This window comes from Manis javanica, chromosome 1, assembly GCF_040802235.1.
Source record: "Manis javanica isolate MJ-LG chromosome 1, MJ_LKY, whole genome shotgun sequence".
Taxonomy (NCBI): Eukaryota; Metazoa; Chordata; class Mammalia; order Pholidota; family Manidae; genus Manis; species Manis javanica.
The window spans coordinates 74,519,302-74,536,295 of NC_133156.1; the positions used below are offsets into that span (position 1 = coordinate 74,519,302).

Consider the following 16,994-nt stretch of genomic DNA (forward strand, 5'->3'; position numbering starts at 1 on the left):
TCTAACTTTTTGAGTTTAGCTTTAATGTCGGGGTAGCTTTGAGCTAGGAAGTATCTCATAAGGACATGTCTTCCATCAGGCGTTTCTGGATCAAGGCTGGTATACTGTAATAGGGCTTGAGTGAGTCTGTCTAAACTACGTCGTGGAGGAGGGCAATAATTTTGGGAGGCCCTCAGGACTGAGTCTGAGGGGGACTGAAGGGTTCTGGCTTAGTCTGTGGGGGAGTGACACGGTCCAGCCACGCCTAGTCGAGCAGGTCCTGAAATGCGGAAGGGGGGCAAAGAAAATAAAGAAAGATAGAAAGAACTGGGAGGGCTGACACTCCCACACGTCACCAGCCAGTAGCCCAGCTGCTTGCCTCTGTCGCTCCAATTGGGCTTGAACTCACGACTCTGAGGTTAAAAGTCCCATGCTCTACCAACAGAGCTAAAGCAGGGCTCCAGTTAGTTGCTTATGGAATGCGTAAACAATGTTTTTTGTTCTCTATTCCTGCCACATAGGCAAGTGGGGGAAGGGCATAGCTAGAAACAGGGGTGGTGTTTCTACACATCTTCAAGGTCTCCCTATTTTCAGAGTGAGGAGTCTTGGCTCGTCTTCGAGGACAAGATATGTTTTTGTGGACAGATAACTTCCAAGGACTGCACCGGTTGTTCTCAAGCTTGTGCTTTCCTATGCTGCATTCAGACATGGGGGAAGGTGCTTTCTCATTCTGCCTACAAACATGTGAGAAGACAAAGGCGGTCCCCAACAGGGGAGAAACAGGTGATGAGGGCAAAGATGGAGAAGGCCCCCGGGACCTAGTTAAAGGGGGGCTAAAAGGCTCAGGCTTAATCTGCGTGGGACAAAGGCGGAGGAGGTGAGATGGGGGAGGAGATGGTGGGGGAGGAAGGGAGAAGGGCTGTTGTAGGAGAAGAAGGGGAAGGGAGTGAACGGGAGGCTTCTGCGGGGGTGGCGGCTTGCAGGCTAGGAGAACTTGGGGGGGTTGGGGGGGGAGGAGGCAGAAAGCTTCGATATAGGGAATCTCCTTCCATTTTTTCAGGCGCTGGCAGTAGTTAAAGAGATTGTGAGTGATGTTAGAATCAAGAGTTCCCCCTGCAGGCCATTGGTTGTTATTGTCTAGGGGGTATGTCAGCCAATCTTGGGAGCAGTATTTACGGAGAAGTTTTGGTTTTATATCAGGTGTCAGGGAGAGGGTAGCCAGATGCTTAAGCAGGCATTCAAGAGGTGAACTTTCAGGGAGGGATGAGGAGGCTCCCATGGCTAAAGGACAGAGAAGGAGACAAGCAGGAGAAGACGAACGGAAATCCTTGGACTGGAGGCAGACCACAAGGAGACAAAGGGCATCCCCGATGATCCTTGGTGGTCTGCGGAAACTCGTATACGAGTTGGAATTTCTTAGGAAGTGTGGGTCGTCACCCAGACTTCCCTAAGAAGGCAGAGTGCCGGAGTCACGAGGTACCTAGTACTAGGAATTTTCCGCGGACGGAACGGATTTCGGCGGATGGAACAGAAGGAGGAGGGGGGAAAAAGGGAGCGTTTTCATCCGCAAAGGAGTCACCTCGTTTATGGCTGTTGGAGGAGGGGCCTGAGGGTCCGCAGCAGCTGTGAAGGCCTGAGGCGGGGAGAGTTCCCTCCTCGTCCCTGAGCGTCAGGGCCTTGCGGGACGATCACGGTCAATGGCACTGCGATAGCTCGGGGAAGAGTGGCCCACTCCGGGGGAAAACTTACCTAAAGGCCAGAGAGGAGTGGTGAGTGTGATGAGCCAGTGCCGGAAAAAGAGGACGAGGGGCCCAGTTGGGGTGTCCCGTCTCCTGGGTTTTGGCACCAATGAAAGGAAAGGAGTGACACACAGCAGCAATTCACGGAAGAAATCCTCTTTATTAGGGAAAGGTGCTGGGTTATATAGGAAGGGGCATGGGGTGATTGTGGTGTTACTTCTACGGGGCTGGTGGCTATTGGCTAGGTGCTGGGATTGGGAGGGGGGCGAGAGGTGATTGGTCTTCAGGTGGCGCCGTCGGGAACCGAGGACCTGGAAGAGAAGCCGGAAGTTCGCCATCTTACTGGTGGGGGCCCTTCACAAATGATACCTCAAAGGAGTAGCAACAGGAAGAAACTAGGTGGTATATTCTAAGGTCACAATTTAAAAGAGAATGCTTAACACATAAAAGTTACTTTATATTAATCCTGTATTTCTTTTTTGGCTGAGCCTAATTTATTGCTTACTAAAACAAATGTCATTATTTAATTTTATATTTACCTACTTAAAAATTTTTAATTATGGCATTCATTAGAAGGCATGCCTTTTTAAAATATGGTTATTGTTTAATAAAATCCAGCTCCTCACCACCTGCTCTCTGTTTCAATCAATGCTCAAAGTGTTATTTGAGTGTTTGTTTGGTGAAGACTAAATGTGTATATAAGCACACACTTCAGCCCAACAGGAAAATTCTATATTTACTTATGTACACAGTTACAGCTAAACTGCACCTTTGTGAAATAAAACTGTATTCCTGAGGAACCAATTTGGGACTTCATTTTATGATGTGAGAGTAAAAGAAACAAATAGTTTTTCTGTAAGGAAATTAAAGTTGTCATTTTAATTCCACTCAACTCAGATGAAATCCAAGTCTTAAATTATATTTAATAAGCATGAAAACCCAATTAAATATACACTTTTGGGTCAAATCTTGTCTCCAAAACTAAATGTGATGGCTGATTACTTCCTTTAACTCTTAAATAGGTATTTTATAAAGCTGGGGAGGAAGAGATATGTATTAGCAAGGAAGAGTAGCACATAAAAATATTTAGATCAATAATGAGGGTTTTAAATGGTTTCTTTATACAATTACTTTTATTATAAAAGTAATATAAACAAATTACAAAACAATTGAGATTAGAAAAAAAGGGAAAAAAGACTCATAACTGCATTACCATAGATATTCACTAGTAGCGCTTTGAGAATCTCCTTTCAGCTTTTTTTTTCCTATTTGGCTGCAAATGTAATAATACACAAATTCACCTGCTTTTTTCCAACTTCGCATTATTTGAAATGCATTTTTTTATGTGGTCATCTCATCTTCATACTCAACACATCATCTTTTAAAACTACTTCTATCAGGTAGTACTAACAATCCAACAGCTGACATTTATTGAGCGGGTTCTGTGCTTAGTGCTTTACTTGCATTTTCTTATGCTGGCCTCAGAACTACCCTGTGTGACAGATGTTGGTATTTAAAACTGGAGTTTTAAAGAACAGAACATTTAGGCTTAAGAAGGTTAAATAATTTGTCCCAGGTCAAACAATAACTGAGGAGGTAGTACATGACATCTTCTGTTTTAAGCCAAAATTTAAACCAAAATTCATACTCTTAAAAAACTTCATTGACCTGTTCACCTAGTAAATAAAATACTATTGTTTTTCCACTGATGCATCAATAACTGTAGGGTTCTGTCTGCTAATTTAGATTACCCATTGTTCATAGGCTAGAAACAGGATAAAAGACTGGAACTACTTGAAAGATTGGTTTTCATTTGCTGAGTTGTCAGTATTCTTCATTCTTCCTAGTCTTAAATTTTTTATCTTCTCTGTCATCTGCTCAGAGTTTCTTCTTTGAACAGACAAACCTCCTTCAGCTAATAATAGCCTACTTCTCGGCTGGTCTATCTTGCATCCATTCAGATGTAGGATGGTGTTTTTCCTAATCCTGGCTTCCAATGTGCTGTGCTACCATGGTGGCCCTGAAATCTATGGGGCGGAGGATTAAATCCTCAAACCTCTCCCTTTTCTAACTAGGGAATTCTGTTATACAAAGAAGCTTTGCCTAAGATCTGTCCTGTTGGTTACCTTCACTCGATTTGACCTACATAAAGACCTGAGAGGAAATAACATGTCACACTAAATGGAGTGAGTACATTACAGTAATTCTCAGAATACAAAAAGCTTACAATACATAATATTCTACCTGATGCCCAATTTTTTCCAGGTCCATCTTGTGACCTGATTTTTTCTATAAAATATTCTGTTGATGATAAGTAGAAAAGGAAAGAAAACACTTTGTCTTCCAGGAAAGTCTAGAGGAATAAACATAAGCAGCCAATTCTTCCTTTATTTCCCTACTAACTCCATAGTGACTTTTTGAACGTGAGCAAAGTAATGGATGGATTGTGCACTAGATTTAACATTTAAAATTGTAAAGGTTAAGACTATATTTATACTTTTTGTTCAATGGATTACATAGGTGGTTGGTAAAAGAGCAAGCTATTGGCATAAACAAATTTTAAATCTGGGGTCAAAATCTTAAATGCCTTCAGAGTCCACCCTAAGTGAGTAAAGTAGACTGCTCACTGTGTACCTTTTGGGATTTTGGTGCATGGGAGGGTGAGGTCTGGCCTAAAGAAGGATCTGTCCACGGCACACTCGTCTATGGTTGCCCTGTGGGAATGAAGGCCTACAACTGCCAAGTTTTCTTGTTTTTTAATAGGTTCCAGAATTCAAGATTTTTATATAAATTTCCCCAAATTCTAAAATTTTGGATTAAATTTTAAACACTGCATGGTCCAAACACCTTATCAGTAGGTAGGCTTTGGCCTAATGGCATATATTTGGCCTCCATTCAGATCTGTATCACATGAATGATCAAAACTGAATGTTTGATTTTGAAATCTATTTGGTTATGGGTCAATTATTACCTACGAAATCAGATGAACTTTTGCATTACCTTACTAGCTGAAATGCATCATGAATCAGACCTGTTCTGTCCTTTGGTCTGAGAAGTGTGTGGTTCTGATTCAGCTGTGTAATGAGTTGGTCCCAGCCATGCCCCTCATAGTGAACAATGTAGTAGCCATTTGAGTCCACATTGAATTTCACCCAACTGGTATTTTCAGGTAAATCAAGGGTATCTAGGAGAAGGAGATTGACATAGGCATTTCATCATCAACATACACACCAGGAACATCTCTAAAACTGTTAGTTTCCATACTACTGATTCTAAATTAATGGGAAGACAAAGTCTCGGAAAAGTCATGATGATATTTATTTTCATAGTCTACTGGATGGTTTCTTTGGGAATGATGGTCTTATTAAATTAACAAATAAATTATTTTATAGGAAGACTGCTGAATTTGTTCTCTAAAGCAGTCTGTACTGGTCTACGAGTCATGAAGCATCCAGTGAGCATGATTTTATTATATTATTATTATTATGTTATGATAATATTATGTATTTTTAATATGACAGACATTATACTAGGTGGCAAAAACATTATTATATTCTCTTAATAATTTTGAGACCTACTCACCATTCAAAATAAGATAAAAAAATGGAAGCTCAAGAGGAGTAAAGAAATTTTCCTAAGGTCACATATGTCATGGGATTACAGAGTGAGTATTTAAATTCAGAGCCGATCATTTCCAAAGTGTATGCTTTCCTCCACTATACATTGCTGCCTTGTGGCATAGAGCTGTATTAGTAGGTATTAGGAGACATAAGAGAGGATGCCATCATTTCTTGACATAAATATAAATCTATCTCTAAATACTGAAATCACAAGACAATTTCCCACTGAATGAAAAATTCAGACTTTCTAGGTAATTCATATTTTTAGTAACTAATATATGAATAAATGAGAACTTCCCCAAACATGAATCTTTCATTATTAGATTTACTCACACTATCTTTCCTCCAAATAGCTCAAAACATGTTTAATTTCAGAATTAAAACACTTATTTTAATTAGTTCATTACCTGTCTTTGATTTTAGAACGTGTTTGTGAATCTCATTAGAAGAACTCGTGGAGTAGGTCAGTGGGATATGCCAAAGGTACCTACATTAGAAAACAGACTGTTACAGATGAACTGAATGGCCATTTCAATTTTCGGGTTGTCAGACTCAGATAGGCTATAAAAGGCACCTACTCACTTTATAAATGTTATAGGCTAAGACTAACAGGTATGCAAAAATTCTTCTGTAGTGAAATGAAGGTGCAGCAACATACACCCAGTTGAACTTTGTCATGATTACCTGTTGCATTTGCTGTTGAAATCTCATACCACAACAGGTTCTGCTGATTGTTTCCTTCAAAGTAAGAGAAAGCAAAATCCAGTCTTCCTTTCACACTTTCAGAACCTCTGCCAGCCTTATATTAATTTAAATAACTGAATCAAAGCTGTAGGAAAAGCCTTAAGAGGTAAAGATCTTACTCCAGCATGATTTCTACTTATCCTTTTGTTCAACAAAGCAGTGCACATCCAATCCCCCAACTATTAAGTGACTGTGAAGAAGAGGTCAGCAATGCCACAGTCTAGGATTTGCAGGGCAGCCAGGCCCGGAGAACAGAAAAGCAGAGTTGATTGGAGGCTAGGGCTTCAGTTACTTTTCAATGGCCCTTCTATGGTAATAGAAATTGGCTATTTTTTCTAACTAGCTTTCTAACACCTTCTATAATTCATTTCCCCTATCAAATCAAGCCATATTAGCTTTAAAAATCCTGGACATGTAAAATCATGTGGTTAAAAATACCAACATGCATAAAACAGAAAGAATAATAACTGAGTATACCTACTGGTCCTCAAAAAAATACAAAATAGTGAAAGAAACAACATACACAGACTCCCATCTACTAAAGAGTCAGAAAGGATAATCTACCTGATGAATGTTAGTTCCAGAAGGAAAGGAATTTTTTCCAGATAAATATATCTTGGGAGGAAAGAGAGGGTAAATAGCATTTCATAAGTTTGGATAGGCATGAACAGAGGGTAGTAATTTTATAATAGTAATCTAAATACTGCCTCAGAGGAAAAATACAGATCATTATAATAAATACTTGTTATTTTGGGCCATCCACACTATCGGATAGTGACAAAATGCCACAATCTCCTGTGACATTTTGATTTGTTACAAAATTGTGAGTCCTGCTTTCCCAATAATGAATCTAACATTAAATTTTCCAGGCCATGCATCTTACTACACTGATGGACAGTGACTGCAATGGGGTATGGGTGGGGACTTGATAACATAGGTAAATGTAGTAACCACATAGTTTTTTCATGTGAAACCTTCATAAGAGTATATATCAATAATACCTTAATAAAAAATTTAAAAAATATATTTTCCAGGCCATGTTGCCAAGCTACAAATTGTTTAAGTTCTCTAAAGTTCAGATTTCGGAAGGGCACAGAAAAATGGAAGGATGTGTACATAGAGAAGTGGCATGAAAAATATTGGAAATAGGCAACGGAAGAAACAGAAGGAGAAAACAGTATATTTTATGTGTTAACGACTTCGAATTTGTTTCTGATTCTAAGAAGAATTCTAGAATTGTTATTAAATAGATTCCTGGAAAAGTACTAATCATAAGAGCCAGTGCAGAATCACTTGGATCATTTCATTTTAAATTACCCTTATTCATTTTATTGATATGGCTAATAGATCAGATAAATGTGAACAGTGTTGTGTTCTTGATTTTAGTAAAGTCTTTGATAAGTTTTCTCAGAATAGTTTGGTGAAAAGATAGGTGTGGGTGTGGTCCACTGGATCTGCTTTCATCATCACTAAGAACACCCTGTGTTTAAACACTATATTTTTAGTCTATTGCTGGAAAACAAAAGGCCATGGGAGTATTCACGTTATGATTTATGTTTCCTCTCGTGATAAAACGTATAGCTTCATAGCGCTTCCTAGGTATGGGCCAGTCACACAATTTACCAGGGCCCAGAAATCTAGTACTGAAAAGAGTCAGGGCATATTATAATAGAAATATAACCGATAACCCTCTGGATCAGAACGGAGATTCTAAAGGTGGCAGCAGAACGACTAAGAGCTGCACAACGCAGTCCGGGCCACCGGAAGCTCTTTAAATTTGTTCTCAAGACTAGTTCAGGCCTTTGGTTCCTGTGTCGAAATAGCATCCCACAAAGTTGCCAGAGAAGCTGAAAGAGAGCTAATGAAACAGCGAGCAAACTGAGCGGAGGTAAACTAGGCGAAGAGAAGCAGCCACCTTTCCTGCAGGGCCCGCCACTCAGGGTCCTCGTGGTTAAGTCCCGCCGGGAAGCGCTCCTGCCGCAGGCCGAGTGAACGCCCCTCTTGTTTAACCACCACGAGGGGGAGTCCTTTCTGCAGAGTCCATGTAGTCATCATCTCTTTGACCTCCGTATTTTCTCCCAGGAAAGCCAGCTGAAATGACAAGTGACTTGGGTAACCCGAGACGAAGGAGAGAAACCAGAGAGAGATCAGAAACTAGACCTCCTCTGAGGCCACAAAAAGGCCTGGGAGAGAGAGCGCAGGACTCAGCCTGCAGCCTCAGGGCACCGCAACCTGCCCCACCCCAGGGCTGCTCTTTGCATGTTACCTGAAGAAGCGTGTATGGGGCAGCTGGAGGGGTAACACAGGGCAGGAAAAGCTAAGAGGAGGGCTTGAGACTGGAGCTTCGCTCCTGCTCCCTTTCCAAACAAAAAAAGAAAAAACCGCTTCTCCATTTCAATGGTGGAACCAGGGAAGTGGCTTGGAACAGAAATGTCTGTCTTTAGGGGAGCTTTAAATATTCCAACAGAACAATACTGTAGCAGTGGAGGTCTACTGATTAGAGAACAGAACCTGTAGTTTCCTGGCTTCTAGAACAGACTTCTGATCTCTGGATGATGCTGAATCTTAATTTAGAAACCATAATGTATGGGATTACCATGACTCTTTTAAAAAAAGAGTGCATGTTTTTTTCTCATGATGACTTTCTTTTCTCTCTCCTAAAGTGCTCCACTAACTTCCTAGAAGTAAACAAATAGCAGAGCCTCCAACAAGCCATTCAGTCTCTCCAAACCTAACAACTTGTTTGGTTTGGCATTTTCTAGAGGATGCCAGGGCCACCATAACCACTCAGAGGAATTTTAAGCTGAGTTATTTTTAGCTAGCAGTGGGTTGTGGGAAAGCTGAATTATAACAACAAAAATAATGTAGTAATAGCGTCATCCCCTTAAATGGCCTGAACATTCCTTCCCTGGTCAGTTTTGTTTCAAGGAAAAATGTGAGTCTGTCTTCCTGTCCAGTTATTTAAAGGGACAGTGGGGCTATGGCCACCCTCACTCCCGGTCAGGTGACACACCAGGTCTCTGCTGCTGTGAGGCTCTTAACTGTGTGGCTTGTCGTCTTGCAATCGGAGTGACAAAACCTGCCAGATGTAAAATCATGTTCTAAACAACTCTGTAAAATAAGAATGAAAGAGCACTGCCTTCTGGGCACTGATAGTTGGCTGAATATATATATTCGACATGAAGGCAGACATTTATTGGCATAACTACATGACTGCTATGCTCATTGCCAAGTCTAAATAAACTAAAGTTTTCTGAAGCAGTGCAACACGGCAGAGTAACTGTTTTATGAATTCATTTGTTGAGTTTGCCTCTCATTTAGTCTCTTTCCCCCGGAAAGGTCCTACTTTATTCTGTTACCATGCATGTTACTCATGCCTCTACTGAGCATTTAGGCAACGGTGTCCAGGGTTGGTTGTGTCCTATCATATAGTAAATTCCTTGAGAGTGGGAAGACACCTTTGCTTGTGTGGGTATTCCCAGTGACTACCACGATAGCATATAGTGGCTGCACAATACATTTTGAATTCAGAATTGAAATGAAACCTAAGAAAAACACCCACTCTGCCACAAACCTTTATTAATCATGATTATAGACTCAATAGCATGCTAAGTGCCATGACATTTAAAAAAGGAACCGACATGATTATTGCTCCTAAGCAAACTTTATTATTATTATCATTGTTATTATTGACTCAATAGAAACTAATAAAAGAAAACATCACTGTGTGGAACAGATGCATAAAGGCACTTCTAGGTGTTTAGCAGAAAGGCAAACCAAAGAGGGCTGGAGCCGTCGGTAAGGAGGAGGTGACATCTCTGCTAGGTCTCAATAAATGGAGAGTATTTGAATTGTGGGGAAGAGGAAAGTTCATCTAGGTAGCAAGGACCCTAGAAGCAAAGGCATGATGATATAATGATTGAGCAAGATTTCTTCCTATGAGGGGAGATGTGTCTCACTCAACAGAGAATAATTGTTGAAAATAAAATTGAGCAAGTAGAGTTCAACCTTAAAATTTGGATAGAGAAGACTAGGTATTATATGGCAAGAATTGCAAAGTCATTAAATATTTTGGGAAATGGGAAGAATAGACGTGTAGGGTTTTTAGAAGGAAAATCAAAGAGAGGGAGGCCCAATATCAAACTTGTGTACTGACCCAGGTGGCACCCGGGGTTAGTGTGGTGCCAGAGGAGAAAGGAAGTGCTGCCTCCTATGGGCCCCGGCACTGGGGCAAGGGGAATACATATCTGCTGGCTGACCATGTAACTATTTATAAACCTCCTTAACTAGCCTGTCACTTTGTAGGATTGACTATAGCTACTATAACCCAAAATATGACTTACATTTGACAGACTGCTCCACAAATCATCATTCTTAGCATTTCCATAGCTAAACTTCTTTAAGTAGTGAATAATTCCTTTCTGGAATTTCTCTGCACTCAGAAAATTCTTGAGCATATTCAAAATACAAGCTCCCTAAAAAAAAAGAGAGAGAAAACAAACAAACAAAAAGAGGTTAAAATTAAAGGTAGTATGATGTGTTTCGAATAGAAGTTTAAACTTTTTGGAACATGTGGAGAAATGAAGAGGTGGCAGTAAGTGGCACCAAGAATTGAAACTATGGATCTTATGGGCCTCGTTATACTTCTCATGCAAGCAGAGCTTCTGCTTGTTCACAGCATTTACTACCTTGTTATAGGAAACTGCATCAAACATTTCCTGTATTTGTGTGGGAGTTTCTGCTTGATTGGAGATAGGACGGGATGAACTTAATGCATCTTTTTGAATGACTTCAAAACACAAATCCAAAAATTTGTCATCCTAAACAAGGGAAAAAATTTTCTCAATTTAGTTTGACATTCTTAAAGCAATAGAAGACACACTAGGTTTACGTAGAAGTATCAATCACTATTTCTTATAATTCATCATAAGTTTCTTTGCCATTATATACCCTTTCACCAGTTCTGAATTCATAGAGGTGTAAATTCCAACATTCCCTCAGACATTGCAGGAATGTTTGCTATGTACCAAACCCTTAAATACAGAAATAAAACTAATGGTTCCCAGTTAGTGAACACTTGCTATGTGCCAGGACCTTACATCCGTCATCTGATATCCTTTCAATACACTGTGAAGAAGATGGATTATATGCACTTTACAAGTGAGAACATATGAAGCTTTGGGATAAACCATGGATTCAGCACAGAGCAAATAAAAAGACACTGACTTTGAATCCATGTCTGTCTATACTGTACTGGACTAAGCACGTACTTTAAAGAGCTTACTAACCTTTACAAACCACCTTGATGTATAGTGTCCAGACCCCTGTAAGCTATGTTTGAAGAAATCTTTTCACACATTTTGGGGAAGTGAATAGGTCCTTCGGAAATTCTAGAGGAGTGTGCTCCCAGGCATGGCCATTTCAAGTCACATGCCAAGAATGGGCATTGTCCTGTCCTCTGTCATTGCATATGGACAGTGACAACCTTTTCTCTCACCCCCACACACAGCTGTGTATCTGTGCTATTTGAGTTCTCTGTCCACAGATTTTTGGGTAAGGAAGGGATTTCTGTTACAGGCTGAATTGTATCCTCCTACCCAATGCATATGTTGAAGTCTTCACCTCCAGGACCTCAGAATATGTCTGTATTTGGACATAAAACGTTTAACGAGGGGATTGAGTTAAAAGGAGGGTAAGCCCTGACCCAATTTGATTGGTTTCTTTATAAGAGAGGAAATTTGGACACACTGGAGAAAACGGAGAGGCAAGGCCACATGAGGACACAGGGGAAGGAGGTCATCACAAGCAAGGGCAGAGGCCTCAGGAGAAACCCAGCCTGCCCACACCTTGGTCCTGGACTTCTGGGCTCCAGAACTGAGAAAACAAATTTCTGTTGTTAAAGCCACCATATCTGTGGTATTTTGTCATGGCAGCTCTAGAAAACTAATATAATCTTTTTCATATATCAATAAAACACCACAGGTTCAAAACCACAATGCTATATTGTTTTCTTTTAAGCATTCATAGAAGTTTTTAACAGTAAATTGATGACTCCTTAGGGCATATGGTATGACATAAAAACTGTGAACTTACAAATTGTAGCTCTGGATATGTAGCATTAACAGAGATCAATGCCATGTAATTTGCAAAACCCTCTTTGAGCCAAAGATCATCCCACCATTCCATTGTAACCAGGTTGCCAAACCACTAGGAGGTAAAACTCAATGTTATTAGAAGTTAAACAACTATATAAAAATGGTTAGTTGTAGCGAAAAATAGAATGGTGTTAATTTTTCTTTTATTAGGTAAGCCCTTTCCTCTATTTTGCTATCCTTTTCTCTTTGCACACCTTTCTTCTACTGATTTCCCTTTCTTCTCTTCTTACATCATCATATTTTTGCCTGCTTCACTTTTCTTTCTTATGTGTCCCAATTGCCCCCAACTCTCCAACTTCCCTTCTATTCTCTTAGCATTTCCTAGCTATTAGGTTTAATATTAAGAAAATGAAATATGAAATATTTTGTGTGGGTTAATATTTCTTTCTTGCAAAACAAGTATAATTTCACCTTGTGCTTGATTTATGGTGATGATCTGAAGAGAACTAGAAGCCAAAATATCCTTGGTGAAGTCACTTTTTTATATTAAAGCAGCAGGCACTTAAGAGGATCATAAGAATTCATTTAGGACTCTCAGATTGTTACATAATATTACTGATGAGCAAATGTAGTTGTTAAACTCTGCCTTTACTAACTTCCAGGGATTGGCTTGGCCTCTAAAGTGAATAAAGGTCTGAGGTTTTAAATAATATATAATAAAAAGTATGCACAAAGGCAATCAAAATGGAAATTACCCTTGACTTACATTAGATTTTTAACAACAGTCTTAAATATTAGTATTTTTCATGTACTTTTTATATATCATTTGTTTATTTAGTGTATATGATCAATACTGGGCATCCAGTTTATCTATCTTAGAATTGCAATATCCAGAAGGATGGGAAATTACACAAAAAGATTCTAAGATTTGGAAGAACCTTGTTATAATTATATAACAAAATAGCTAGACCTTTTGCTTGTAGAAACCATTTTAAGCTCTATTCCTTTTCTGACAATGCTCAGATCATTTTTAGCAAGTGGGCACCAATCTTGCCAAGGGCAGCTGTGAAAGGGGATGGGAGGTGATGAATATGAGAAATACAGGTTGAACTGATTCTGGTTACTTCACCAGTTAGTAAGAGTGGCTTATTCATTCACTCAGTAAATGTCTATTGAGAAGCTACTATGTTCCTAGCACCATGACATGTATCAGAAATATCAAGATGTATATAATACAACTTCTGCCTCAATACAAATGATTGAGGCTGGCCTATAGAGATAAATGCAATAAAGCATTGCTGGTGCTGTGATCATTGTCTGTACAAGGGAAAGAAAGGATTCCAGGAGGAAAGAATCAGTTCTGCTGGGAGAGTGTGTAGCATAGCTAGGAAATGGTTCATTTCCTGAGTCTTGTAAGTGGTCCTCAGGTATGTTAGGAGTGGTCTGCTCTAAACAGATCAGGTAGCAAGAGCAAATGCATAGAGGAGTCACACGACCTGGCATGCTTAGGAAATGGCAGGTAGTCTGGGATTGTTAAAGCTTAGAGTGCTGGTAAGAGATGAAGCTGAAGAGGTGTAGATGGGCTCTATCATAGGGCTTGGTGTGCCGGTCTATGGACTCTTGACTCACCCAGATGACACTGGGAGCCTTTTCCAGGGCTTTATGTGGAGGAGTAACATGGACATGTGGAAATCAATGGAGAGACAAAACAGTTAAGGCAAAAATTCCAAAGCTGCCTGTAGCTTCAGCCTTAGATTTTGAGTCTCTAAGAAGAGGCAGCTATTAAAGGAAGGCCCAGAGGGAGCACGGAGCCTCAGAGGTAGCATTCTCCCACCATTTCCTTATGAACAGTGGGTGGAAAGATGAGAAATCCCCAGACTCAGTTAAGTGCTTTCGAGCTATCAGTGACTAATTATCAAAACCCCTAAGATGGGCCAGTGGGGAGATTCTAAACCAGAGGAAGATACCTGTATGTTCTCAAAGTACAGTGCTGAGCATGGCTACTTTATGTAATTGGGATGAAGTTAAAAATTATAAGGAAGAGATATTATTACCAGCTTTCATGATGGAATGATATTGCCTACATAGGGAAAGAGAATTTCTGGAGTCCTTAATAATTTACTGTGTTCTTGAGGATTTTCAGAAATGAAATAGAGTAGAAATAGTCTCATATCTATAGAGCTAAGACTGCAGTTTCGTATCTGTATGTAATTCAGTGTTGATAGATGGGCCTTGGAAATCTTATTCTGTAAGAAATGGTAGCAGTCGCAATGGTCATTGTTGCCACATTTATTACTAACATTGAGCACCTACTATATGACAGGAACTGACACTTAGCTGTAATTCTCACAACAGTTTCAAGAACCAGGAACTATTATTAATTTAATTTTATAGATGAAGACACTGAAGTTTAGAGAATTAGGTTCTGTGTCCAGGGTCAACAGTCCATGAGTACTTGGGCTTGATGTACTTCTTTATGGCCATATAATCATAGGTTCCAACTGAAGGGAGATTGATTTTGTCCTAGATTGGAATGCCACAGTTCTACAGGTTATAAGGAAAAATCTATTTAAAAAAAAATCTCTATTAGGGTTTCCAGTTCTGTGTTCTATGTATCTGCCTAGTCCCTACCATTCTTCACTAAAAGGCATTTGAAGTCTTGGCCTTGAAGGATTTTAGAGGCTATAATGACCACCTGTGATAAAATTCCTTGATGAGTCCTATAATTCCTCTGCTCCTTGACATATTGTTTGGTTTGACAATCCCTAAATTCCTCTCTAGAGGTAAAATGAGAAAATGTTATGTTATTTCAGGAAGACTGGAGTTACTACATGTAATCTCTTCTGGACTGATATTAAGAGCATGTCATGAATACCAGGTACCTGATGTGCTAGTTCATGGGCTATGACCCTGGTGATCCACAGTTTATCAGAAATGGAAGAGGTCTTGGGATCAAAGAGCAATGATGTCTCTCTGTATGTGATGAGGCCCCAATTTTCCATGGTTCCGGATATAAAGTCAGGAATGACAACAAGGTCTAAGAAATAAGAACAGCCACACTGGATCATTATGGCTTTCACACAAAAAGTGTGATTTGCTTCCCCAGCAAATACTTTGTGATCCTTTTAGCATGTATAAGGAGACTTTCTGAAAACATCAAGAATATCTTAACATTGACACATGTGCCTTGTAGTTGCACAGAAAACAATCAGTACCCATTTTCAAGCAAAATTAATTCTATTAATACAATTTTGGTTGTAGCAGAAGTAATTTATTGACATTTAACCATTTTCTAAAAAAGTGCTGAACTCTGAAAATACCTTGTATGCATTACTACCATGGAAAAATTTATTTAAAGACATTCATGTTGTACTTTATATTAATATAACTGAAAAACTTTGATAATAAGTTTTCAAATAATTTCTACTATGTTTGAGATTCATCAAAACATACAATAAACTCACTTCTACAAAAAAAGTAAAGATACAGGATTTTAATTTCAGGAGAACACTTTTTAGGAGCAATCTGTATTGTCCATATTTCAACTAATATTCCAACATGTTTGATCTCTATTAAGAGCAATTGTCCTTCTAAGGCAGGAGAGGAAAAAAACTGTGCGCATCAATTCTTTATGACCTTGATTTCCTTTTCAACATTGATATTTCTTCTGCTTCCTAACATAGTCTTATGGGAAAAAAGTGAAATTTAATCATTTTGAAGCAACTCAAGTGTAATGTGTATTAAGTTATATTTTATCTATGTGTCTGTAGTATGTCTATGTATATCCTTTGTCAATGACTTTATTAAGTTCAACAATTTCTGGATAATAGCTAATCTTTGGATTCTTCTTTTTTATTTTTCCAGGCCATTTTGGAAGAAACACCACTTGGCTAAAAAGGAAGGTAATTTTTTTTAAAGTTTGAATGAACCAAGTCACTTGGCTTGTAATTACATCGTCTGGGATTAACTCCAGTGGATAAAAACAAATATTTGTAACACAATCAAAACACAAATTATCATTAAAAAAGACTAGTATTCATTAACACTTCAAATGGGAATGACTCCTTTTCTAAACTGCATTGATGATTTTATATTAGTTGGATTATTTCCCATAGCCATTAGAGATGCTTTTATCTGCTCTATTTTTTCTTAAGCTGCATGCTTCTTGTCAGTTAGTTCTAAAATACGTTTCATATGACTTCCCAAGTTGCATTTTTCAAGAACAATAAAAGATTGTTGATGGCTGTTATTTGATCATTCCTCACTCAACTTTTGACATAGAGGGCAGAAAGGATTATGGGTAAACTGAATTTAGTATATCTGCACTAAAGGGCATATAGAACCTGCACTATAAAAATATACTGAGACTCAGCAGCTCTAGGAATAAGCCCCTGGACATGCCCTTTGAGAGTCTTTTAACTTCTCTAAGAAAAACTTAGGGATTGGGGGGTAAAGAACGGGGAGGATATGATGTGTATGCCTGACCTAATGTCCCAATGGAAAAAAACATGTTTTGTGACTGTCAGAAACTCTAAGAACTAATCTATGTAAGTTATAAAACTTAAGGCATGGTTTCTATATGTTCTGTAGCTTTATAAAAATCACAACTTTTTTTTAAGATAGAAAATTAAAACCTAGATAGAGTATGTATATCTTATATAAAGATCTACTACTACCACATTCAAATTATCTATATCCTCCAAATCTCTCTTTAAATCTGGGCCACATTCTCATCTTTCAACCTCAAATGTTTATAGGTAGCAATTTCCAACTGTTTATGTAAACCTTTGGCAACTTTTATAAAAGATTTCTGGTCT

General features: G+C 38.9%; 1 protein-coding gene across 1 annotated transcript in view; it reads right to left on the reverse strand.

Moving 5' to 3' along the window:
- ERAP2 (endoplasmic reticulum aminopeptidase 2) overlaps positions 1 to 16,994 on the reverse strand; it is a 39,449-nt gene that overhangs the window by 12,004 nt on the left and 10,451 nt on the right. Inside the window, 8 exon segments of the mRNA XM_037012014.2 lie at positions 4,719 to 4,902; positions 5,746 to 5,825; positions 7,998 to 8,173; positions 9,125 to 9,193; positions 10,426 to 10,557; positions 10,771 to 10,902; positions 12,176 to 12,289; positions 15,060 to 15,214. Coding sequence (XP_036867909.2) covers positions 4,719 to 4,902; positions 5,746 to 5,825; positions 7,998 to 8,173; positions 9,125 to 9,193; positions 10,426 to 10,557; positions 10,771 to 10,902; positions 12,176 to 12,289; positions 15,060 to 15,214 — 1,042 coding nt within the window.